General features: G+C 39.9%; 1 protein-coding gene across 1 annotated transcript in view; it reads right to left on the bottom strand.

Moving 5' to 3' along the window:
• LOC117469543 (transmembrane protein 132E-like) overlaps positions 1-20,523 on the bottom strand; it is a gene marked incomplete at its 3' end in the record, with an annotated part of 339,657 nt that extends 319,134 nt beyond the window's left edge. Inside the window, exon 1 of the mRNA XM_034113971.1 lies at positions 20,014-20,523. Coding sequence (XP_033969862.1) covers positions 20,014-20,074 — 61 coding nt within the window. The remainder of the gene's footprint in view (positions 1-20,013) is intronic.
• Between the last annotated feature and the right edge of the window lie 5,409 nt (positions 20,524-25,932).

Raw genomic sequence — 25,932 nt, 5'->3', positions numbered from 1 at the left:
CCGTGTAATACCTTTTCTGTATGAGTGACCAATCACAACAGAGCCGGCCAGCTAACCAATCAGAGCAGACTGGGCTCTGGTTTCAGACAGAGGGTGAAAAGAGGTGCTGCAGCACAGTAGGGCTGTACCCGAATATCCGAATATTCGTTCGTTGGAGTACTATTCGGGTTTCAATTTCGTTATTCGGATATTCATTTTTTTTTTTTTTTTTTTTAATTTATTGAAAACTCCAATATCAACGTAAGAGCTTGTGCCTCTTCGGGGGGTGCTAACATTTAACCATAAACGTTATCGTTTACTTTCTCCGTCTTTATATGTAGATATTACTTTTTCTCCGTTAATCTCCGTCACGTTGTTTCCATAGCAACAAAAACTTCCTGTCAACAGCGCTAACTCTCCTTCAAAATAAAAGCATGTCCATACAAAATAGGAAGCCAAGCCAAATTACACTTAAGACATATACAACTGCAACGAAAGTAACAAACACAATGCGATATCCTTTTCAATTTCAAAGAACACAAATTGGGTTACATTAACAAATAACTATAAAACAACAATACTGTAGAATAACAAAATGAATGCCGTGAATAAACCGAAATACACGTGTTGAAGCGCGGGCCGAATATTCGCTGCTGATTACTACCGAATATCCGGAGCCCGAAAAATGGTATTCGGGACAGCCCTACAGCACAGGCAGTATGAGAAAAATAAAAAGCTTTTTGAACATTAAAGCATGGGAACAGTCACAGTAGAGACACTACATACAAATATTAACCTGAACATTTGCATAATATGTCCTCTTTAATATATGTGTTCCAACATTTCACTGCTTTCTTTACAGGGACTGTATAAAGGCGCTTGATTTGAACTATGAATATTTGATATGCGATTACAGTTAATTACAATCCTCCCCGGCATTGAGAAGAAGTTAGATCTATGGCGTTTTGCCTCTAACACTCATTAGCCTCGTCTCAATACCCCTCCTCGACTCCTCCTTTCCCTCACTCGCGTCCCTTCCTTGCGTCTTAGCTCCGCCTCCGTAAGATGCGAGCGAGAGACACGAGGAGGTGACGCGAGGACAGAGGAGTCCTCAGGTATTAATTGGGATGTCCTCGTTCACTCAAACGTCACTCTTAAACGACGTCTGTTAATGATGACATGTGCACAGCTGTATCCCCTCTCATCGGGCTTAACTGAATAACCTTTAGAACCGGCCCATTTGTTGTTAAATATGTATTTAAATTATGAATCTTTCTCTTGTTAGTCAAGGAATTCAATGTATGATGGTTGGTCCTGCTTTTGTGTTCCGTTTTGGTGTAAAATGTACATTTCAATAAAATTGTAATTATAATAATGTGAAAGCCTTTACTCTGAACATGTGTGTCCTGTAGATCCCCACACTCACCACAAACCCACATTCAGGACATTTTAAATAATTTAACTCCTGAATATCTTAACACAAATAATTGTTATTTATCAAGATCTAGCCATTTATGAAATAGCTTTCTTAATAGCTATTTTTTAGTGGCGTTCAAGATCATTAAACATGACTTAAATTGTTAGTATAACCTTAAGAAATGAATTGCACATAATAATTCCCACGGAGCTGTGAGCACTTATACATTTATGTGACGCTTTTCCACTCATTCTTCCAGTTCTCCGTTTTCCTGTGTTGAAATGGACCAGCTGTGAAGGTGGGGGCGGGGCTTTTATACGCGAGTAGTGAAAACACTTCCGCGTAGTCTGCTCTCGTGTATCCTCCCTTTCGTCTCCTCCCGCACCCCTCCTCGACTCCTCCGTGTGCATTTCAGCTATTGGGACGTCCTTCAACATGCCGTGGCTTGATCGATTTCCGGGTCAAGTCCCGGAGGAGGGGAAGAGAGGAGTCGAGGAGGGGTATTGAGACGAGCCTATTGACTTCTTGCCTCCTTCCTGAATGTTTTTCTTTGTACGCCCGCTGGCATTTATGAGTATGCTACACATTAAGCATAAACCAGGGTTCATACACTTTTTCACCAATGATTTTCAATGACTTCTCCATGATCTTTACCTAATTTTAATTAGAAAATACTCTTTCTCAGCAGTACCACTGAAGATGGTTTATTTTAACATGGAACAGGAAAATAAGGTCTGCATATGAAACATGTAGTGCCTATCTAAAACAAATCAAATAGGCTTACTAGCTTCTACACGCTAAAGCAACTAAAATCTCACCAGCAAAATACCTCGTCAGTTAAATGCCATTTTACGTTTCATTACGATACAGTATTTATTATCATTATAGTATTACTATTTCGGCCATTATTTCCATAACTTTTCCAGTGTCTGGAATTTGCAATTTGAATTTCCATGACTTTCCCAGGTTTGTAATGACCGTAAGAACCCTGATAAACACTGATTTGTGCGTGCTCGAAGCTGTGTGTCTCTCACGGTGTCTTTAACAGTTTCCTGCCCTGTGTGCATCAAACCAATTCATCAGAACATAAGAGTTTTGATCTGGACATCTGGCATTAATGCCTAATTACTGGGAATGATAATGGGTCAGCAACTCCTCCGTTTGGCAACCATCACACTGAGTCTGAAGGCATCTGGAGGCATCTGCATGAACAGACGATTGGGTTGATAAAGAGCACAGTGATCAGTAATTGGCCCCCGTATGAGTAAGGGAGGAGGAGTGGTGGTGCTTCTTCATATTGCACATTATTTATTAAACAATACACAGAGAAAGCAAATAGTGAGGTAGTTTACAGCGAAATTAGAGAAATTAAAAAACAGTCGCTCTGCTTTGTTGGATCCATAAATTACCTGATTGCTAAACAGTTACGAAGCCAAAGTTTTAATTAAAATACTTTTCCTTTCCAGCACACCAGTTAAGTATTGGGCCAATGTACTCTTTGTCCAAAGGCAGCAGGCCAGTGTTGGTGTGCATGATAATGGTTGGCCATAAGCAAAACAGCAGGTCTCATTACAAGAACACTGGCCCAGCCTCAGCTTCTGCTTGGGATAAGGTAGTCCGTCTTTGTACCACCTGCCCACACACTACAGACACTTTCACTTCCTTTCTAATTATGAGGCAGGAATTAATTGCCTGCTTTGCTTGAGGAAAGAACAGATAGAGAAGACACACACAAACAATTACTGCCCTACATATGCCCTACACAATTACTACCACTTTTCCTACTTTTAAATTCAGTCTGATTCAAAGCAAACCTCCAACATCCAGTCAAAATGGATTTCAAGTATTTCCGAATTAGAGTAATGAAGTCTCTACGAAACTTTTAATTGTGTGAACTGTTATCTGCTTCTGATAGACTTAGACATTTAGGCCAAACTCTCCTCCCTCATGTCCTCGGAGATCTCTATGACTAATTCATTATTCTAAGCCTCTTTAAGGTTGGCACTGAAACGCTGTGTGATCACGGAGAGAAGATACAAAGAGTGGGGAACTTTGTTATTCGAGGGCCAATTTCCTCTGGATTTATCCGTTTTCCACCAATTGAGTTACAATTAAACATGCATTGACGAGTCATTTCAATATGGAAAACAAACGCTAGCACTAGTAAATAAAAGCATGTATGGAAAATGCGCTACCAACATGTGTTTTTCAGCTTCCACCCTTAGCTTTATCCAATGCTGAGCACGATCCCTGACTCCAAATATCTGAATGCAAAAAGATTCCACTTCTGTACCACTTGAGGAAATTCACCATGATAGCACTCTCCATTATATCAGAATGCATGCATGCACAATTATACCAGATTATCCTTTCTTTCTCAAATTGCCTATAAATAAGACGGTCTTCTACAATCCCAAAAAAGCCAAGACTTCCTCGCCCAATGGCACAACTATTAATTTATCTGTGGGAGGTTCAAGGGGTTTTAATCCATCCGAATGACTCAATGATTAGTCGGCCAGCAGCTCTCAGACTTCCCTAACTAATGTTCCCATCTGCACTCTCTCTGTTTTGTTACAAACAGCCCTAACCCTCTAGAGATTTTTTAAAAAGATGTTTCCAACCTTACCTGCAGAAACAAACATTCCTCACCCAACATGATGGATTTCAAACCATTGATAGGGTCGGTCGATAAGAAATAAACAAACAGACGTCAACAGCACACGATGAATTCAAGGCTATAGTCAGGATTTAAGATATACTGAGGTCAGGAGTCCCACAATTGACCACTCTCAAGAAATGTTTTAAATATTATATATTTTGTACATACTGTATGTATAACTAGTTTTGAATACACACAGATTACCATCTCAGGCCTAATGTTATTGAAGAATAGGATGGGAATCACCAGAGACCCCACCATATGATCTTATCAAATAACTTTACTCATGATACAACATTCAAAACATTTGGGGTTTCTAAATATTTGGTGAGTTTTGCAATATATTTCCAATTTTTACTTTCTTTCTTGGTTTGATTTTATACAATAAAGTTGTCTTTAGATTTCTGATTTCTTATATATTCAGGATTACGATATACATTCACATGTATTGAGTTGGATAATTTCTCTTTTTTGTTATTAAATTAAGATTTTAAATTAAGTCTAAAAACATGTGACTGTAACTCGTTTAAAAGAGCCTCACTCCTTTGAAACTTATTGGAAAGTTTGATTTAAAAAAAACACCCTTACATTAATCATCCCTTTCAACACCTACAGTAGAGCCTACAATACCCACAATGCAACTCCATCCCAACAGTTTAGTTAGAGATTAAACGTGCGATGCTAGTAGCACTAAATGCACCATTCCTATCCCAACCCAGCACTGAAATCCTGGTCCACTCATTCGTCACATCCCGGATTGATTACTGCAATGCACTTCTGACTGGCCTTCCCATCAAACTCCTCAATAGACTGCAAATAATCCAGAACTCTGCTGCCCGGATCATCCCCCGCACCAACTCATCCGACCACATCACCCCCATTCTCACTCAGCTACACTGGCTTCCTGTACGCTACCGTATTGAATACAAAAACCTTCTACTCACATATAAAGCTCTCCACAACCTGGCCCTTGTGTCCTTGGGTGCTATGAAAGGCGCCCCCCAAATAAAATGTATTATTATTATTTATTATTATTCCCCTTTAAAAATGGTAGAACATTTATTCTCCTCAAGTTATAAAACCATCGTATTCCACGAAATACAATACAGAGAAAATGAACTCGGTGTCCTTTAATGAAAGCCTCGACCTTGGCTGAATGCATAGCTTGACATTTACAGTTGAATCTAAGGCTGATGGACATTTGCGGCTGATTTAATGGACAAAATAAGTGCCATTACAGGTCTGCTTCACCGACATTTAAGGTTCCAAACATGCTGAACATAATTAACCTCTAAAAGCCCTGTTTTAGTCAATGGAAGTTTGGATGTAACAGCAATTTAGCAACATGGGGCTTTGTTCACTAAAAGCCTGTGCCTGCAGATTGCACTAAACAAATAAAATACCTCGAGCAGATGAAGACACTATGAAGGCTTCTCAATTCTCTAATTTCCCCTCCTCGACTACCCTCCTCGACTCCTATCCTCGTGTCTTAGTCCCGCCCACAGGAGATGCGAGCGGAGGAGTCGAGGAGGGGAACCGAGGAGAGAGGAGGGGAAGCAGCAGGCGTTTAGAGAAATGAGAACTCCTCTCCTCTGAGCGGTCATTTAAAAGAGACGTCCATTAATGATGACAGGAGGCACAGCAGCCCTCTGTCTGATGGACAGATGTGTTCATGACCACTTATATATTTACTTTTAATTCATTGACAGTGCGGTATAATGAGACAATAACAGGCTACAGATGCGGACATATACACACACATATATATTTATATAAATATATACAATTTCAGAATCAAACAAGTATGAGAGTACTTTGATAATAACGTAACACAATCAGAGACTGGATTGTGTCCGGCCGTGCGTCACGACTCTTTGAAACATCACTGTAGCGGGAAATACATCCGCGGAGGAGCCGTGTAGGAACCATCAGTGTATCCTCGGTTATATCTCCTCCAGAGAGCCTCCTCGATGTTCGATCCACGGTCCTCGATGTGCATTTAGAGAAATGAGATGTCCTTCAACATGGCGCGCTGAAATCCATTTCCGGGTCACCACCGGAGGACCGAGGAGTCGAGGAGGGGGAATTAGAGAATTGAGAAGCCTTCTCTGTGGCTTTAGAAGTGCATACTTTTTCTAAATGCAATGAAGTAAATTCAAAGGCAGAATTGACCAAGTCCTAAGAAGTAGAAACTAGCTGTTTTGCAAGATGATTACACAACTTGAAACTAATCACCTACACTACCATCAAGTTTGCATGAATGTGGCGCTAACGTGGCGCTAACGTGGCACCTTACAATTCAGATGGAAACAATATTTTTCATATTCTCCAATTGGTATCTTTTCTAGTGAATTAAATGACAGCAAATCAATTCCTCTTTTTTGCTCGAGGCTCCCCAGGACTCTGCTAATTCCCCCGCTTTGAGAAGCAAAAGATTAAACCAGCGCTAATTAAAACCGGCTCCTAATGCACATCCATATGTCATGGGACAGAGGATAAAGATATGAGCACTGCACAGCTCATTTTGAAGCTCCCGTTTCACATTAAGGTCCACAAAGGGGATCGCATGCATTTAAAATGCACACCGTCAACTACTTGGAAGTCAGGTTAAGAGCCAAGTTGACGTATAAGATTTCAATTCACCGACATGATGACTGCTGCAGAATCTGTAAGCATGGCAGGCTGCATCACTAATTTAACATCGCTGCTTAAGGACAGGTTTAAGTGCTACAAGTTATTCTTTATTCATGAAAGACAGCGAGTGAGAGATGTTTACTGAAACGTATGATTGAAATTCTAGCCTGTGTTAAAAAGATGTTAATAGTGGTAATAGTAGCCCGGCCCAAAGCTAAACGTGGCGGAGCTCGCAGCTTTCTTTCTCTTTGTGTAGCTTAAATCCTGTTTCATAGGCTTATGGTAGAATTATTATAATGTCTTTTGAACCTAATATAGCATAGCAGAGACTATTATAACAGTGAGGGATTCCTTTTCTCTCAGAGCCTATGTAACCTAATAAAATAATTGATTACACTGGGCATTGCTCATTCTGGCAGCACGCTGCGGGGCAGGAAATAAAAGGATGTTTTCATAGAGCACAGAGAGCACAGTCAAAAATATATACCAAAGTCAAGTCACGACAGAACCCTATATTCTATTGTAGCTACAAAATAAGTGAACGAATAATCCATTGCCATCCGGCCCATAGGCAGCAATGAATAATCGTAAGCTTGCTTTAAAAAAGGCACTACAAATGTAAATTGTTATAGTTCAGAACCTGCCTTATTTACACATGTATGGGATCCAATCTGCTAGAAAGGGAATGATAAGATAATACCATTTATTTAGGGCGCCTGTTAGGTTACATGACAACCTTTAAGGGGCGGGACATCTCTTAGCGGTTGACCAATCACAACAGAGCCGGCCAGCTAACCAATCAGAGCAGACTGGGCTCTGGTTTCAGACAGAGGGTGAAAAGAGGTGCTGCTGAGGCAGTATGAGACAAATAAAGAGCTTTTTGAACATTAAAGCATGGAGACATGTAGAGACACTACATACTGATATACACCTGAACATCAGCAGGAGAGGACTCTTTAAAGTAGAGACACTACATACTGATATACACCTGAACATCAGCAGGAGAGGACTCTTTAAAGTAGAGACACTACATACTGATATACACCTGAACATCAGCAGGAGAGGACTCTTTAAAGTAGAGACACTACATACTGATATACACCTGAACATCAGCAGGAGAGGACTCTTTAAAGTAGAGACACTACATACTGATATACACCTGAACATCAGCAGGAGAGGACTCTTTAAAGTAGAGACACTACATACTGATATACACCTGAACATCAGCAGGAGAGGACTCTTTAAAGTAGAGACACTACATACTGATATACACCTGAACATCAGCAGGAGAGGACTCTTTAAAGTAGAGGCACTACATACTGATATACACCTGAACATCAGCAGGAGAGGACTCTTTAAAGTAGAGACACTACATACTGATATACACCTGAACATCAGCAGGAGAGGACTCTTTAAAGTAGAGACACTACATACTGATATACACCTGAACATCATCAGGAGAGGACTCTTTAAAGTAGAGACACTACATACTGATATACACCTGAACATCATCAGGAGAGGACTCTTTAAAGTAGAGACACTACACACTGATATACACCTGAACATCAGCAGGAGAGGACTCTTTAAAGTAGAGACACTACATACTGATATACACCTGAACATCAGCAGGAGAGGACTCTTTAAAGTAGAGACACTAAATACTGGTATGAACCTGAAAATAATCATAATATGTCTACTTAAAGCGAGAGACATATGACAAGACAAGGATGTTTTTGAAAGCATTCCCAATAAAACAGGAGAGACTGAACGAATGATTTCTTGTTCGTCACATCTCCAGTATAATAAAGTTATATGGGATTTGATGGGGTTCAGAAATGAAAAAAAAGACAGCTCAAATCTCCCCAGGGCAGATTGCAATTAAAAAAACATCTATGACTTAAAACTGAACGGATGTAGACGGGGTAACGTTTAATAAAAATTGTGTTAATGTTCCAGCGTATAATTGGAAATGTAATTAGTAATGATTTCACGGGTCAGAGACGGAGTTCCGTTCGACACATTTTGGATGATTTCCTAAATCAATGGCCTGCTGGCGGGAGGTGGAAGAAGAAAAACCAACAAACACTAAAGTCTAGACGGCATTGACTGTATATATATATATTGTTTTTTGATAATGTTTGCCACTTTTCAGTGTCACTTTTGTTCTGGTTTCGAATGCCAAGTGAGTTCCCCACTGTCACTTTTGAATTAAACATGACAAAGCGACAGATCTTGTTTTGTACACAACATGATCACTGAAGTCAGGCAAATCCAGTGCACTCAATGTTATGTTGACCTAATTTGTGAAGCATTTTTTAAGCCTGCGTCAAAATCAATACGACTAAGATTCAGCATATGTTCAGCAGATATGCGTGCTCTACCCTAGACAGCATTATTGATTGATTTACAGGGTTATTTCAGAGACAAACACAACACGATAAATAGAGATATGTGCTCTGGACACAAAAAGCATAATTTATTTATATGGCAAAGCTAGCATGTGAAGGTCGCAGACGCATAACAACTCAATGCTTACTTGTATTTCTTATATTCTATTAAATCAAATAACTATGTATAATTTACTTTGCACTGTCACTTTGATTCTTGGTATTTTTCATTTATGTTGTATTCTCTTGGCTTTTTAATGAGTGTTTTTAAATGTCATTTAAATGTCCATCCATCCATCCATCTTCTCCCGCTAAGTAAGGACTCATTTAAATGTCATTTTTAAAAAAAAGGTATTTATTTTGCTTTTTATCTCAATGCGTTTAAGATCGTTTTTTGGTGAAGCACTGTTGAAATGGGCTATATGAATGCACTTATATATTGAAATGATCCATTCAAAGAGTCAGACTTCTGCCTTTTTAAATAAATAAAACAATTCCAACAACAGCCTAAGAAAATCTCGCTAAACAATTATTGTAATTTGTGAAAAAAATAAAAATAAAACAGGTAAATCAGATGTCTACTTCGAATTGAAACCGTCATCCATCCATCCATCCATCCATCCATCCATCTTCTCCCGCTTCTCCGTGGTCTGGTCTCGGAGGTATCAGTTCCAGCAGAGAGCCCCAAAGGTTCCTTTCCCTGGCCTCATCAACCAGCTCTGACTGGGGGATCCCAAGGCGCTCCCAGGCCAGAGAAGAGATATAATCCCTCCTCCTGGTCCTAGGTCTACCCCTCGGTCTCCTCCCAGCTGGACGTGCCTGGAACACTTCCCTAGGGAGGCGCCCAGGTGGCATCCTTACTAGGTGCCCGAACCACCTCAACTGGCTCCTTTCTACGCGAAGGAGGAGCGGTTCAACTCCGAGTCCCTCCCGGATGACTGAACTTCTCACCTTATCCCTAAGGGAGACGCCAGCCACCCAGAAAACCCATCTCGGCCGCTTGTATCTGCGATCTCGTTCTTTCGGTCATGACCCATCCTTCATGACCATAGGTGAGGGTAGGAACGGGAATGGCCCGGTAGACAGAGAGCTTTGCCTTCTGGCTCAGCTCTCTTTTCGTCACAACGAAACCGTCATATATTATGTAAAAAGAAAAAACAGTTCTGTGCTCTCGTAGTGAAGCAGACTGAGTAACCCGGGCTAAACTGGGATGCTTTGAGGAATGGCAGCGCTCCAACACAAACAGAAGACATGGCCACACTACGGACCAAACTGCTGTGTTCATTTACGACGACTTCAAAAGCCGGAGTGCTCTGTACTAAAGAGAAGAAGCTGTCACTCAGACGGGGAGATGCCGACATCATGTAACGTTCAGGGGATTGAATAAAAGGAGCTGACAGCTACATCCGACATCCCGAGGCAGGTAAACAGGTAAACCATCCATCATAACTCTCAATACAAACGTCACTTTAATTTGTTATGCCTTTCACTGTCCATGCACATCCAGAGACATGACTTTGAAATCTATAGAGAACTTAGCATCATGTTAGACACAACAACAAGAACGAGTTGCAGCTAGCATTTTATTAAATACATTATTCTGCAAATGATTGTCCTGATACATCCAGAAAATACTTCAATCACATTACTAGCTTTTCCTGAAGCCCAAGAGGACGTCATGAAATTGCTTGCTTTGTCCAAACAAAGTCTGCTCACAAATCCCTTGAAATAAAAATGTACGCTTGTTTCTTTCTGCTGCTTCATTTCTAATGATTAGTCTTTAACCCCAACAGAGTTGAAGCAATTAATCAGATTGTGGCCCTCGGAGCCCCAAAAGTCTTTATAAAACGTAATTGTTGTTGCAAATGCGATTTGTTTTTTGATTGGGTTGCTGGGATATATTTAAACTTTCAAGCATATCATTTCATTAAATATGCCCTATTATGCAAAGCATGCAAAAATGTCACAGTACAGGCACAAAATACAAATATGAACCTGAAAATGATTACATTATTACTTGTTAGACGCTTTTATCCAAAGCGACTTACATACTCAATACTGTGGGCAATCCCCACAGGAGCAATTTGGGGTGAAGTGTCTCAGGGACACAACGACATGCTGACTGCAGTGGGGTTTGAACCTGTGATCCGAACACCAACACACAACCCACTGCGCCACACGCCTCCTGTGAGCATGAGTGTCCTCTTGAAGGATTAACCTCTTTCATTTTGACAAAATAAATAACAAAACATCGGCCAAAAGGGCCAACATTTCGTTTTTAAACATTGGTATTGGCCCAGAAATACGCATTTACAGCATGCCTAAATTACAGCTCTTCCTTTTCAAAGATATGTCTCAGAATATAATCTTTACATCTAAATATAAATGACAGTCAGTTGATTCATCGCAGTGTTTGCAGACTGTGTTGACACAACTTGTTATGTTAAAGCTTCAGCCACCCACTTCCACTACAAGACTAGAGGGAAGATTTGTTTCCAGTCCGCAGCTTGTATTTACAGGAAACTAAACATGACATGATGTGACACGACATTGGAAAATGTCACAAACTACCTCCATAGAAATAACTGTCAAAGCCAAACACCGGGACTAATCTACAGGAACATGTAGCTTGTTCCGATGCACTTCCACAGGCTGACAATGAGAAACAGTGGTGAACTTTGAGAGCTGGAGCCAGACGCGCTGAACTGCAGCAGGGAAAGCAATCCGGCAGCTCAAAACAATATCGTGCCGAGAAAGATTTAAGAGTTGGCTGATTGTAGAGGAGGGTTTCCAGAGTCCTTTAGCAGATTTGTAGCACCATGAAATCAGTGTGGGAAGGAGAGGAGATACTGAAAAGATGCGCTGAAAGCTTAAACTCTGGCTGTATTTCCACTGCACACAAATCCTTCATTTGGAAACAGAGCACTGGGAAAAGCTGCCGATATGCAGAGAAGCAGAAGAGAGACCCCCGTGAAAAATATTTTATACGTTTCGACTTGACAGCTTTTATAGTCTGGCAAACATTACACACAGTATGTAAAACCAATCCTTAACACACAGATTATTATCTCATTGGAGGCTGTGGTGCAGTGGACTAGTACGTAGGTGTTGGGATCAGGGGGTCACAGGTTCAAACCCCACTGCAGTCAGCATGTCGTTGTGTCCCTGAGACACTTCACCCCAAATTGCTCCTGTGGGGATTGTCCACAGTATTGAGTATGGAAGTCGCTTTGGATAAAAGCGTCTAACAAGTAACATGTAATGTAATGTATAATGCTGTTAAAGGACGGGGTTAGGAATCACCAGAGGCCGACAATACCAGAAAAGAGTGGCGAGGGAATGAGTGAGCATTTGAGCACTTTCTGTCAATGGGTTTTCAATGGGTTTCTAAAGGTGCTTTTGGTTAGATGCCTGAAATGTACACGTTTTGTTCTATGCCATAACATTTGTCGTTAAATACTGCACTTTTAAATGTCTGAAGCTTTTACAGTTCTCAAAAACAGCGGTTGACCACAAGTGACCAAATGAGACTATTAATGTCATCACGGTAAACATGAACTGCCTTTGACTTAGCGGTGGTGTTGTGAAGTCATGTGACCTTCATTTACTTTGTTACATAGCCTAGCCTTAGCTATTTACTTCTGGCAATAAATTGCATTTATGCTTCAACTATTATAAAAGTGGTGTATTTTCCACAATATTGCAAAATCCAATGATAAAAATCCCATTGAGGTAGACCTTGAGATGCTTACTTTGGTGTTGGCCTAAAAAAATACGCTATCACTGCATTGCTACATCACAATACTAAACTCAACATACAATATTATTGCGGGTTTTTTTTTTTAAATACGTTTTTGAGTATTACAATATATTTGAATATTGTCACTTTTTTTCAGATGCAGGTTGTCAACATCTGTTAAATTATTTCTTTATCCGATTACAGAATTTTTTCTATGTTTTTGTTTTGAGAAACTTTTTTCCAATCCTGCTGAAATCATCCAATAAAACCGAACCATCAGCAGCTTACTTACATGTAGAACATGTAGCATCTATAGCCGTTTGTCTATATATGGTGCATGGATAAAATGTCACTTCCTATGTTTTGAATTTGAATTCCTCTTAGAGAAATGAAGGAGGCCACCTACCGTACAGTGTGTAACCTTTTCTTCATTCAGAAATCTCATTCCCTTTCAGTTGTCAGGGGAGAAAGCTTATTAGGAGACAGGAAACACCATTACAATGAAAAGGTCGCCAGAATTACAGAAAAGGATTACACTGTTGAGAGACTACAGCGGGAGCCATCACATCTCAATGACAAAACCTGATGAATATGTTGAAGAAAGCTCAACTGACCACAGAGCAAACATGTTTTCCCAGAAGGGGTTACTCTTGAGATTTAACAAGATATATACTCAAACCCTTTTAGCAGGTCTTTCCTACAACACAAATGTTGAATCTAGCTGGTAAAAACGTTACCTAGTCTGACTCACAGTACCACAGGCAGTGGAGAAAGCTATTTCAAATCAAAGGCACAGACTGTGTGGTGCTGAGCGTGACAACTGATTTCATACCAAACATATGCGATAACTTTATGGAGAAGACAGATTGCTTCCCTGCTGAGCAAAGTTACAGAGCTGGAAGACGCCGGCCGTGCAATTATGAAAAGTGCTTGCATCCCCTTCTCTCCTCCAGAGAAGCAGCAGAATGATTTGCAGTTACGAACATATTTTGTGTAGATGTCCTGAAGATTGCTCAGGTGGAGAAAACACTTCAACTTTTTCTTTTGAAAAGTTTGGAAATATCAAGTTTTACATCAAAAGGTTTCTTCAATAGACTTGCTCAGATTCTCCATATCGAATGTGTGTGCATCAGACATGTCAAAGTGATCATAGGCTATTCTAAAAAGGGCCCAATTTGTGTGTGTTATATAGGTTTTAGTGCATGTAAATGGTCTGCAAGGGCTCAAATCCATGTGTTCCCCCACACACACACACACACCCCCCTGCCTGAAACACCGCATTAGAATCCTTTGTGTACTTCCCAATCTATTTGCTAGGGCTACAACATATTGTACGTGATAGGCTAAGGGGTGGGACGTCTCTAAACAGTTGTCCAATCACAACAGAGCTGGCCAGCTAACCAGTCTGAACATTAAAGCACGTAAACATATCACAGCAGAGGCACAAAAAACTAATATGAACCCTCAAATCAGCCTAATATGGTCCCTTTAAATGAATAGTTGCACAAGCAGTCTAAATATTCAGTACAATGTTGGCAAATTCTACAATCGCAAGCCAAGCAGGTAGTGGAGATCACTTTTTATTTTTATACTTCACAGAAATACACTGGAAGACAAGTGAGTCATGAAAGTATCAGATGGGTTGCATGTATGTATTCAGGAACTGTTTAAATATAACCAATGCCTAAGAAAGTTGTCTGAGACACAAGATCAAGTGTTTTGGAGGAGCGCTGCTCGGAGCCTTGACTAAGTCAGGGAAGGTTTTGTCTCACGAGGTCTTCTCAGACGTGAAATAAATGGCAAACAGTCGTCTGCTGCTCAGGATTCAAGCCGATCCATGAAGTCAAGAACCTATGACGCAGATTTTATTTACTGTGCTTAATCTACTCTCCTGAGAAGCGGGGCTTTTAAGTCGATTGAAAACTAGTCAATGTGGTGGCATTCATGCCTTGCACAAAAACCCAAACATGCGTGCTTTCACGATTGAAATATTGCAATATTCTGACATAAAGGTCTTCCAAGAAAAGGGGGTAATGCGTTATAAAAAGAAGTCTACTCCTTTCAGCAGGAGCTACTAAGAAGCCCTGGAGCTCTTGGTAGAGGTCCCTCACATCACGCTACATCTGAGGAAACCAGCGCTTCACAAAAGGTTCCTTTCACCGCTGTTGAAGGACAACATCCTTGGAAAGCACTCCACAAGAACAAAAGTATAGCTTCAAGGGATTCAAGTTTAGCTGGGCTTCAAAGACTGTTTCATACAATTAAAACGGAAAACCAGCATTGGCCTTTTCCAACAATTACATACAGAAAAAATAATTAAAACACATCGAAAGGCCCACCTTGAAAATCTGTAATTACAGAACAAGGCTGTGAGTGAAAGAAAGCCCCCCCGTCTTCCAGTAACAGCTTCTTATTGTTTGCAGGAGGTGGCTGTCCTGCTGTTCAGAGTGCACATATTGGTTTTAGCCTTGAGCCCATCTGTCATTTGAAATTAAAAAGAAAAATCCATTTGCAGTAGGTTACCGTGCTGCAAACAGGATTATTTTTACTTTATTACACCGACAGTAAATGCCACCAAAATGCTTGTCCCTTAAGCATCAAATGGAAACCATATGCTTCGTGATCACAAACAAATATGGAAGTTGTACGAAAAACAATGTGGCATGCTTTCTCTGGGACTAAAAGGCATTTCATTTGCATTCTTAGGGGGATAAAAATGGTCGTGCAGAGAGGTTTGATGAAACCTCTCCAAACACAGCGACACAGCAAAGGCTTCGTTTCGCCACATGTAAATCAATTAGTGGAGAACATGAGAGGTGGGTTGTCACACTGCTGCTTTGTGTGCTCTTTGTCCAGTGTCTCTACTCTCAGAGATTGAGCTGCTGCTGCTGCTGCTGGGAAAGCTGCCAAAAAAGCATACAAACCATGACTGGGCAAACACGGCTCCACAGGCCCTGTTACTCTGCAGATACCTCGGAGCAATCGGGGCCGTTCAATCACAACATTCGACACACCTACCTCCATGTAACACTGTTAGTCATGATCTAGGGGGACACAATTAATCGAAATCGCATTATAGGCATAATAAAATCGCTGGAGGCGCAATATTTGTTGCAAAATCTGAGTAAATATTCTACAAATCGTAGGCTTGGGACTTCACAAAGTGCAGATCAGTCTTAAACAATCACACCATGGTCATTCTAAATATATACCTTAATGATAATGACAATGATGGTACGAAAATGACCAATCCCTCCAAAATTGTGAATAATATTGCCATTGCAATATCTGTCAAAATGTCCAAATCGTGCAGCCTCTCATAATATATCCGATACATTTATCCAGACTAACAAAGAGGATATATTCTTTCAAAATGTCAGCTCCATGCTTTCACCCAGGAAACACTTTGGCTAAGGTAGTAATCTACCCAGGACTCATAATCAATTCCCTATTATCGCCTCTGAGCTGCTACCCAGAGTTAAGAGCTGCAACCATTACTTGATGGATGTATTAGTCCGACAGAAGTCCAATCAGCAGTGTCTTCAATAATCCACTGATCTTAAAGTCATTGAAGTCATTTTTCACGCTGCTCGAATGTCAATTTATGTCTTGCTTAATTGTACATCTGTGTTTCTGGCTGTTGGCTCGGCAAATCAAGACATTTCAAGATGTCACCTTGGATTATAGGAAACCATGATGGGTCTTTTTCAAGTTTTTTTGTTTAGTTAGAAATTCAAAGTTTGGCTTAAGTATTTGTGTGAGTCAATGTCCGCAACTAGCCACCATTCCCATTAACAAAGAGTTTGATTATTTTCTAGGTTAACCTTTTGGCGTAAATGACACAGAATTGAGCAAAATGTCCACGGGATGTGTTTTTTTGTCTGAAACACAAAGATATTCACAATAATATGATACAAAACAAAAACAATTCTTTAAATCTGATTACAGAATTTTCTGACATTCTGGCATGAAACATTAAGACTGTTAATGGTTGGTTGGCAATTTTGTTTGTCAATCAAGGAATCCATTAGTCGACTAATCATTGTAGCTCTAGAGGAGATGAATGAGTATAAAACTATAATTAATATTAAATTGGCTGGAAAAGGACTGGGTACTAAAGCTTCAACACTTTCTCGGCACCAAAGAAATGGAGTAGTACCATAAGCTGCAAAGAAATGATTGATAACATTTGTACATTAAGTGAGCTTAACACTAGAACCGCCAACGGGTCAATTTTACCCGCAGCTGTTTTTTGATTGCATGTAACTTTTTTTCAATAAAATATTCAAGTCTCCCAGTCCGTGACTTTTCCTGAAAGTGTGTTATGTAGCACCCTCTGTTGTTAAACATTGTCAATATGAAGTCAGATTGAAAAAAATCGCCAAAAGAAATGCCATTTATACCTATATCCGCCAGCGGGTAATATTTACCTCATAGAAAATGCAGCGTAAACATGACGTGTTGCTATAGCAACGCCTTTTGTCTACTGCGGTGACAGACAGACAGACAGACAGACAGTTCTGTATGATAAATAAAAGAACATTGTACCTTGAAAATCAATAGCGGGTAAATTTGACCCGTTGGCGGTTTTAGGTATACAGCGACCTCTGGCGGTTCTAGTGTTAAAAGCGTTTTCAATGAATATTAAGAAATGTTTTTGCACAGCTGCTTCAGATAAGGCAGCATTATAAAAGTTTGCCTTTTGTACAAAAAGGTATCAGCATATATCAAAGTATGGTGCTGCTTTCTAAAACAAACTCTAAAAAGGAACATATGCAACCCTATGTTATATCTAGTTTTGAGGTCTTAATTGTTGAACATACAAAACATGGACCCGTCTTGGCACAAGGAAGAACAAGGAAACTCAGATGCTCTTATCAACAAACAGGTCTATATCTGAAGTGTCCTTGAGGAAAAGCCTTAATCCCCATCGGCTCCAGGAATGCTGCTCTGCTCCTGACCTCTGACCTTCACCTGGAGGAGAAGGGTCCATAAAAAGAGAGGCGGATTTCCCTCAAGGCATCAATAAAGCGTCCCATTTCAGCTGAGGTATTGCTACGGCCCTGCCTGAGCTGATATAGAGAGACACAATCACTACGGCATCTTGATAACAAATCCCTGTGAGACTTTTATTTAATCATCCCTGGAGAAAACCAAATCACTCACCTGTTTACAACGTTACGCGTGAGCCAATATGTATGAAAATATACATTTGAGGTGAGAAAAATGAAGAATAATAGATGCATTACAGAACAGTGTTTTCCCCCAGAGCAGCCTTTAAGTCCATGATATTGCTTTTTCACACCTGGGGATTTGTCTGCTTAGCTGCTCAACCGGCAGGTCCGCTGCATTTCTCTTCAGATACTCGTTTACTTTGCATAAGGAGAGGACGCTTTGAACTGCAAGGCTGAGTGCAGCGGGGCCTAAGCAGCAGCTAACCAAGTGTGGATGCAAGTCAAAATGCAATGCAACAATTCAAATGTACCCCTTTGGTCTTACCTGTAGAGCAGTATGCAGCTGCAGGTGCCTGGAGTCAGTATATAAAGAGGGCAGGGTGTATTTACTGATGCAAGGACATAGGGTTTTGCAGGATTATTGTGAATTTATGATCATACTCTGTCAACTGTATGTTTATTAAACATGGAAATAAGATAATGGTTGCTGTTGGAATTTGAAAATCTTGTTTTTTTTGCGATAATCCAGGGTTTTAGGTTTACAATTTAGCAAATTGTGTTTAAAATGACACGAAAAAGCTCTGAAGAAGTTACTTCATTGTACATTTGACTTCCCCATAGTCAAAAACATATCACTCGATACCAAAATCACCTACATTGATCCAGTGGTTAAAGTTCTGTGGTTAAATACCATTTCCTCAGCTGGAAACGTTTGTGAAATTAATTTCATTGAAACATTTGGAAATTGGCTAGCAGGCTTTTCTAAATAAATGACCACAACATGGACATGTTGGTGCTTGTAACCACGTTTGAAAGATGGTTGCAGCTATCTGCAGTACCAAGTGTGTGCCTTCCTATTTGCGTGGGACTGGAGGTCTCCGAGGCCAAGATCCTCTGAAACCTCCTCGGAGGCAGCCGGCCATGCGCCAAATCTGTTACTGCAATTACTTCTGACAGCAGCGCCTCCGTGGCCCAGGAAGGGACGAAGGAACACTGACCACGAGCGTAAGCTGCATTTGTGTAGTCAAGAGTTTCCTGCTGCACACTTTGGTGAAACCATCAAGGAGAGTATTCCTTAGTGCACACGTAGGCGTTCCTTTTGTGCCGTAATGAAATTGAGGCAAGGGAAGACTTAGTGAAAACGAGTAGGAGAGGGGATGTATTGTGTGAAACGCCTGAAAGGGTGGTTATGCAGTGAAGATGGAGAAAAATGTTGGCACAGTGCAGTTTACTTGAGAGATCATCCCTGCTAAAAGTCATACTCCGCTCACTGCTAGAGACAGTGCTGGAGCATCAATATAAAAAGGAGTTGGATATTAAAGCAGGATTAGTGTTTGGGAGTTCATCTAGATCACTGGGTCATGTCAGTCATGTCTTTTGGATGTTGGATTTCGTACACTTTGCAATTGTAAGTGTATGTAGGACACACTGTGTTAGAGCCCTCCCACATCAGATGAGACGACTTCACACACACACACACACACACACACAAGGAGATGGCAGACAGTTGTGTAATATGTTGTGAGTCTGTGGTTCTCACGAGTGAGCAACTGTTACATGATGTACTTTGAGTGTTTCAGCTCCGATCTTATCCATCTTTGCAAAATTCATATTCATTTTTGCTCATTGAGCCTTACTGTTGGACTGTGAGTTTTGGCTACAGTATGGTGGATGCTGGTAGGTCTGATAGTAATTTATAATGAGCTTGCAAGTCATTTTTTAATAACCTTAAAGAAGAAAACATGCCAAAAAAAAAGCCAAAATATTACTGCAGGGACTTGCACTCTTTCTTAAACCCTTTCCAAAAGGTGTAACAGGATTGGATCATTGTGCGCGTGCGTGCGTGCGTGCGTGCGTGCGTGTGTGAGTGTGTCCATCTTCCAGAAAATGGAAGCCACCTCTGCAGTTGCATGTTGCAGAAATGTGGCACCATCACTTTTCTATGCAACACAATTAAGATCCTGGAAGCTTACTGAAGGAGGAAGAGGAGGAAGGGGAGGAGGAAGGGGGGGGTTCCTACTCACCACATGAAAGCGCCACCACACACACGAGGAGAGTCCATCTGCAGTCCCGTGCACCTGACATGGTAGAAATCCCAGCTGGAGGATGTTTAATCCCAGTTGTCCCAGTAGCCGGCGGGGGATAAATCACCCTCTGCAGGTGTGAGCCTCCACACGATGCTGGTGCAGTTCTTCCGAGGCTCTTAAATTGGATAATGCGTAATGAAATAAATGTATATGCACGAGTATTTGAGCCTGTGTACGCCTGTCAAGGTCTTCAAAAATGTGATTGTCCAGCTATAGTCTTTACTGTGTCTTGACGAACAGGAGAGCTAAAAAAGGCACGGCCAAACCGCGTCTTTTCCAGGCGAAACAGAGCGTTCTTTCCACATGGGAGAAGAAAGTTCCAAGTATCCTGCTCCAAATTGGACAACTGGGGAAAGAGATGAAACACAGTGTTCCTGAAACGGATCAAAGTCCTTGCGCAAAAACCCGATGAATGTCCCCAAAAATCATAAATCAATGGACATCAGTTGAGCGATGACGCGCGCTCTGGCTCGAAACACAGGAATCCTGCCACAAAAAAGGCTCGATTGGAGTAAATAATGACAAGCAAATAGGAAAGAGAAATATGATTAGTCTGTGTGATTAGTCATTCTTCAATTAGGACTTCCAAAAAATGTGATTTCCTTGCTCAAATCATGGAAACGGTTGGAGAGGAGGGCGAAAAAGGCATCCGCAGCGCTGTGGTTCAGCTGTCACTGACTTACCCAGCTGAGAAAAAAGTGGGAATACATTCTGAGCTGTAACCGGGGAAATTGCACCTTTACACAAGCCGGAGAGGTCCTGGTTAGCTGCTCACACACACCGAAACATGTCCCGGAGGTTTCCAGGAGTTCACCTACCGCAGCGGGTTGCGACAGTCCCTCAGATGGGAACCACCGGAGCGCAAATATCCAGAAAAGTCCTCCTACTTTCTTGTTCCGCGTTACTTTGTGGTGTCAAGCCGGAGAACCGGAGCGCAGCATCGTCGCTGACCGGGAGTCTGAAACAAAGCCAAGTCCCCAAAAACTCTCCGGTTATGTGCGTTTTCAAATCCAAACGACTGCACCTGTGTGCGGTGTTTGCGGTGCGCACAGAGAGCTGTCTGTCTCTCTGTCTCTCTGACTGTCTGTCCACAGCTGTCTGTCCGGTGTTTTAACTCCGCTCCAAACTAAACGTGCTCACCTTAAAATGTACAGAGCTGCAGCTCGCCCCCGTGAAGACAGCTGCAATATACTGTAAAGACCCATTTCCGGTAATCATTTCCAAAATAAAATCCAGTAAAACAAATCTACTTGTAGGCTCAACATTTTTATTTTGAGTAATGTAAAGTACCATCAATGTTATTTTCATTAGTTAATATGGTTAATGAATATTTTCTTGATATAACTATTTTAGTTACAATTGTTATTAAGATAGTGGTAGTCGAGATATGATTATTATTGCTGTTGGTAGAAATGTTGGAGTTTAGAAGTTAACATTCTGCTTTTTATAAATGCCGAACAAACCGCTTATTGTATCAAGGCTTGCACAAACATATAATGCAATGTAAATATTAAAACCAAAGCAAAACATAAGATGATGCAGGCATTAAGAGATACTTTTAATATTACATTCAAGATAGATCCCTAACTATCCCTTTATCATGGTCACTAATGGCATCCATATGTTGAAGAGACTCACTATACTTGAACAACATTTGTTCGCAGGTTTGTTTTGAGGCCTCAGCTGTTGCTGTGACCAGGCAGTTTTCTGGCTCTGAGATGTCTTTAAGTTTAAATTATTAAGTTTGCACGCTTTTATTTTTAAGGAAACAGGGCTGACATCCGGTCTACTCCATATTAGGAGTGTCTAACTTGACGCAGCTCAAACCGGGCATCACAGACAAAAATTAATCACGTGAGTGTCTTACCCTCCTCCTCCTCCTCCTCCTCCTCATCATCATCATCAGACAGAGAAATAAAAGAGCTTCTTCACTCCTGTTGGTTTGGCAATAAGATCATCTGTATTTCAAGTTTAATATGAAAAGGAGACTTTTCATTATTAGGCAGTAGAGCTTTCTCCCAGTTGACCTGACAAACATGCAATTCTTGACATTAAAATAGTTGTATCGTATTTAGTTTTATATTTGTATCTACTTAAAGGTGGGGTAGGTAAGTTTGAGAAACCGGCTCGAGATACACTTTTTGTTATATTCCATGGAATGCTCTTAACATCCCGATAGCAATGAATATCTTAAGTGCTTTGACAAAAAATCCATAACAAAAATGTCATCTGTGGAAGCTGTAGTACTGTAAAAAGCACGACCAATTAGGGCTGTGCGATTATGGCAAAAATCATAATCACGATTATTTTGGTCAATAATTGATATCACGATTATTAAAAACGATTATCCATTTACTTTGAAAACATCCATATATTGAAAAAAAAAATGTGAACAGTATGTTTTTAACAGTTGATTACCCTGAACTTTAAGTATAATTCAACTGAAAAACCAACACAGCCCTACGACCAATCATTTTAGCCGGCTAAAATAACTGGATGGCCTACCTGGTTTCCTTAGGTAATTTTGGAGAAACCAGCTCGAGTGCGCTAGAATTTGAAAATACACAGCCGGAAGAAATCTGCTACTTCCTTACAGAGCCCCTCCTCCAACACACACGAACGCACACATGACCAATGAGGGCACGGGATAAGTTTGTGCACAGATGGAAGGCTGACAGGCAGGTAGGCCATCCAGTTATTTTAGCCGGGCTGGCTCAGATGATTGGTCGTGCTTTTTACAGTACTACGGCTTCCACAGATGACATTTTTTTATGTATTTATTGTCAAAGCATTTAATTTATTCATTGCTATCGGGATGTTAAGAGCATTCCATGGAATATAACAACAAGTGTTTCTGAAATAAATCACATACCCTACCTTTAAAGCCATTCTCAGACATGGAATAAATGGTGTTTCTGGCTCCGTCCATTATGTAAATGTTCCATAATGCCATGAACAACAGCACCCCAGATTTTAGTCCATCTGGGGACATACATTTGCATCACTCTCTCCTGTCTTCTCTCTAATGGCGCCATCTGATAACGACCAAAAATGCATAAAAATGTGATATAAAAACAACCTTTCTCCAGTTGAGAGCATATGTTGTGTTTCTAGTTCTTCCTCTACCAACATGTGTTGACAAGTAAAAACGTAGCACTTAACAACAGTATTTATCAGGAGATAGCAGCATCTCCTAGTTTCTAAGAGACAACGGCAATTTATAACCATACATAAATAAAAAATAACTGAACAATGTGACTGTAGGGGCCTCTGCTGGAATTGGCTAAATGAATAATAGATAAATAATTGGTCCTATGAATATGGCATATTAACCTTCATGCAGCTTTTTGTGGAAGGCTGGTTAACAAAACATAATAAACATCTAAATCAGTTGAAATTCCCATGACAGTTGGTTTTAGATATTAAATCCCTTCCTTGTAGCCTGTCTGCTGCACAAAGATGCAGAGCTGATTGTTTTTTTTTAATAACCTGTTGCAGGATGACGCTAACAGGCACACTTAGTTCCTTCGTGCCTAAGAACTAACCAAGAGCAGCTTTCTCTGCTTAAGAAGCTAATCTATCAGGACCACTTATGCAAATCGAGTCACTTTACATTTTCCAGTTAGAACACCTGGGCAGTCGGCAGCAGCAGGCAACAGGCAGAAAGAGGCAACAGGCAGAAAGAGGCAACAGATAGCAAGCACCAGGCAGAGACTCAGAAGAAGACAGTCAGAGATGGCAAAAGTACACACATCCTTTACTCAAGTAGAAGTACAGATACTCGTGTTTAAAAATACTCTGGTAAAAGTAGAAGTACTGACTAAACTTCTTTACTCAAGTAAAAGTAAAGAGGGCTTTGAAATGTACTTCAGTAAAAAGTACCCATAACTAGCAGCTGTTTTAAAGAGTACCTGACCTCCCTTTATATTAATAGAACAATAATGTCATTGTTAGCTAATGAATGTTTCCATGCTGAACAACGGCAACATGACAACGTTTTCATTGGTCCCTCTTCTTTAGAGAAGACCAGGAAATGATGGATACACGGATCGTGTTCAAATCAATAGGCACGCAATGACTCTAAATAATAATGATCACGCCACCAAACACACATTCAAACTAAAGGAACCAGCCTGTTTGGGAAATGTGAGAAGTAGAAAGTACAGGTATTTGGGTTCAACATGTAAGAAGTAGAAAGTACAGGTATTTGGGTTCAACATGTAAGAAGTAGAAAGTACAGGTATTTGTGTTCAACATGTAAGAAGTAGAAAGTACAGGTATTTGTGTTCAACATGTAAGAAGTAGAAAGTACAGGTATTTGTGTTCAAAATGTAAGAAGTAGAAAGTACAGGTATTTGGGTTCAACATGTAAGAAGTAGAAAGTACAGGTATTTGTGTTCAACATGTAAGAAGTAGAAAGTACAGGTATTTGTGTTCAACATGTAAGAAGTAGAAAGTACAGGTATTTGTGTTCAACATGTAAGAAGTAGAAAGTACAGGTATTTGTGTTCAACATGTAAGAAGTAGAAAGTACAGGTATTTGTGTTCAAAATGTAAGAAGTAGAAAGTACAGGTATTTGTGTTCAAAATGTAAGAAGTAGAAAGTACAGGTATTTGGGTTCAACATGTGAGTGATTCTACAATTTAGGGTATTCCATGTCCATTGATGTCCATTGATGATAATTATAATTATTCTAAGTATTTTCTTCAAAAATATCATATTTAGCCTATTATTGGAAAGCATGTTATAATATCACACAAACATTATGTGTATCCTATGCTTTATTTAGCTTGAAATGTGTCATGATGTTCTTAAATTGTCAATTTTTGCTCTGTCCGTTTTTCAGTTGAGGGTGTCTTGGTTTCAAAATAATGAATAAAAACCATTAAAGTAAATAAAAAAAAGTATTCATTTATTTCAAAAGTCTAAATACTAAAGAATAATAACATCTTTTTAATTGATTTCCTCCTTTAAATAATTTAAATATCTTAATATATGAATGTCCGCAAAAGTTCTGTCAACTATGTTACTAAGAGAACTCCCCCCTTTAACTCAAAAATGGTTTGTCCCAATACCATGTCACCAGCATCACATGATGCCATGTTCCTCTTTGGCAGACATTTTGAACACACTGTGGTGATTGTCCTCTAATTTTTTACAATATTTTATGTATAATAGCACATGGTCAATTAATATACTCATTGACAATCAACAATGTTACGTACATTGTTATGGTTTACAATTGTTTAATGATTTTAATTCAATTATATGTTCAAATGTGATGTTAACCTGTTCAAGAAAATGACATGTGGTCATCCAGGCAAGGCCTACCATTGAAATGATGGGTCAAAATAGGGAAATTGTCAACTAAGTTACCTGTCAACTAAGTTACCCAGTACTGTAATAACTGTAGTAACTTAGTTGACAGGTAACCTAGTTGACAATTTGTAGGACATGTAGACGTCATTACACATCATTATCAATGGAATTTTGCACTTCTGCCTTGAAATTAACATAGTGCTGATGGTTAATAATGTGTCCAGTCAACTATTTTATTTGCGTCAAATGTTTGACTTTCATTGTCAACTATGTTGCACCTCATTTTTTCAAATTTAAAATATCTAAAATAGTGCTTCTGATATCCTTTATAGTATAATGTATATCTACACAGGTTGGAGTTTTACATGACATCTCTTAAAACTATCAAAATGACCTGTATGGTAGTTTTATAATACAAAATATCCCTAAACTTAATGACAGTGCTGAACATATCACATGAAAAAACAAAACTTTAATACAATTATTTTTTAAACTTTAAAAAATCTTTGGATATATGGTAGAATAGACTCAAGAGC

This window comes from Trematomus bernacchii, unplaced genomic scaffold, assembly GCF_902827165.1.
Source record: "Trematomus bernacchii unplaced genomic scaffold, fTreBer1.1, whole genome shotgun sequence".
In the NCBI taxonomy this organism is placed as follows: domain Eukaryota; kingdom Metazoa; phylum Chordata; class Actinopteri; order Perciformes; family Nototheniidae; genus Trematomus; species Trematomus bernacchii.
Note: the sequence above shows the minus strand (reverse complement) of the source record. Positions and strands in the feature narration are given on the sequence as shown.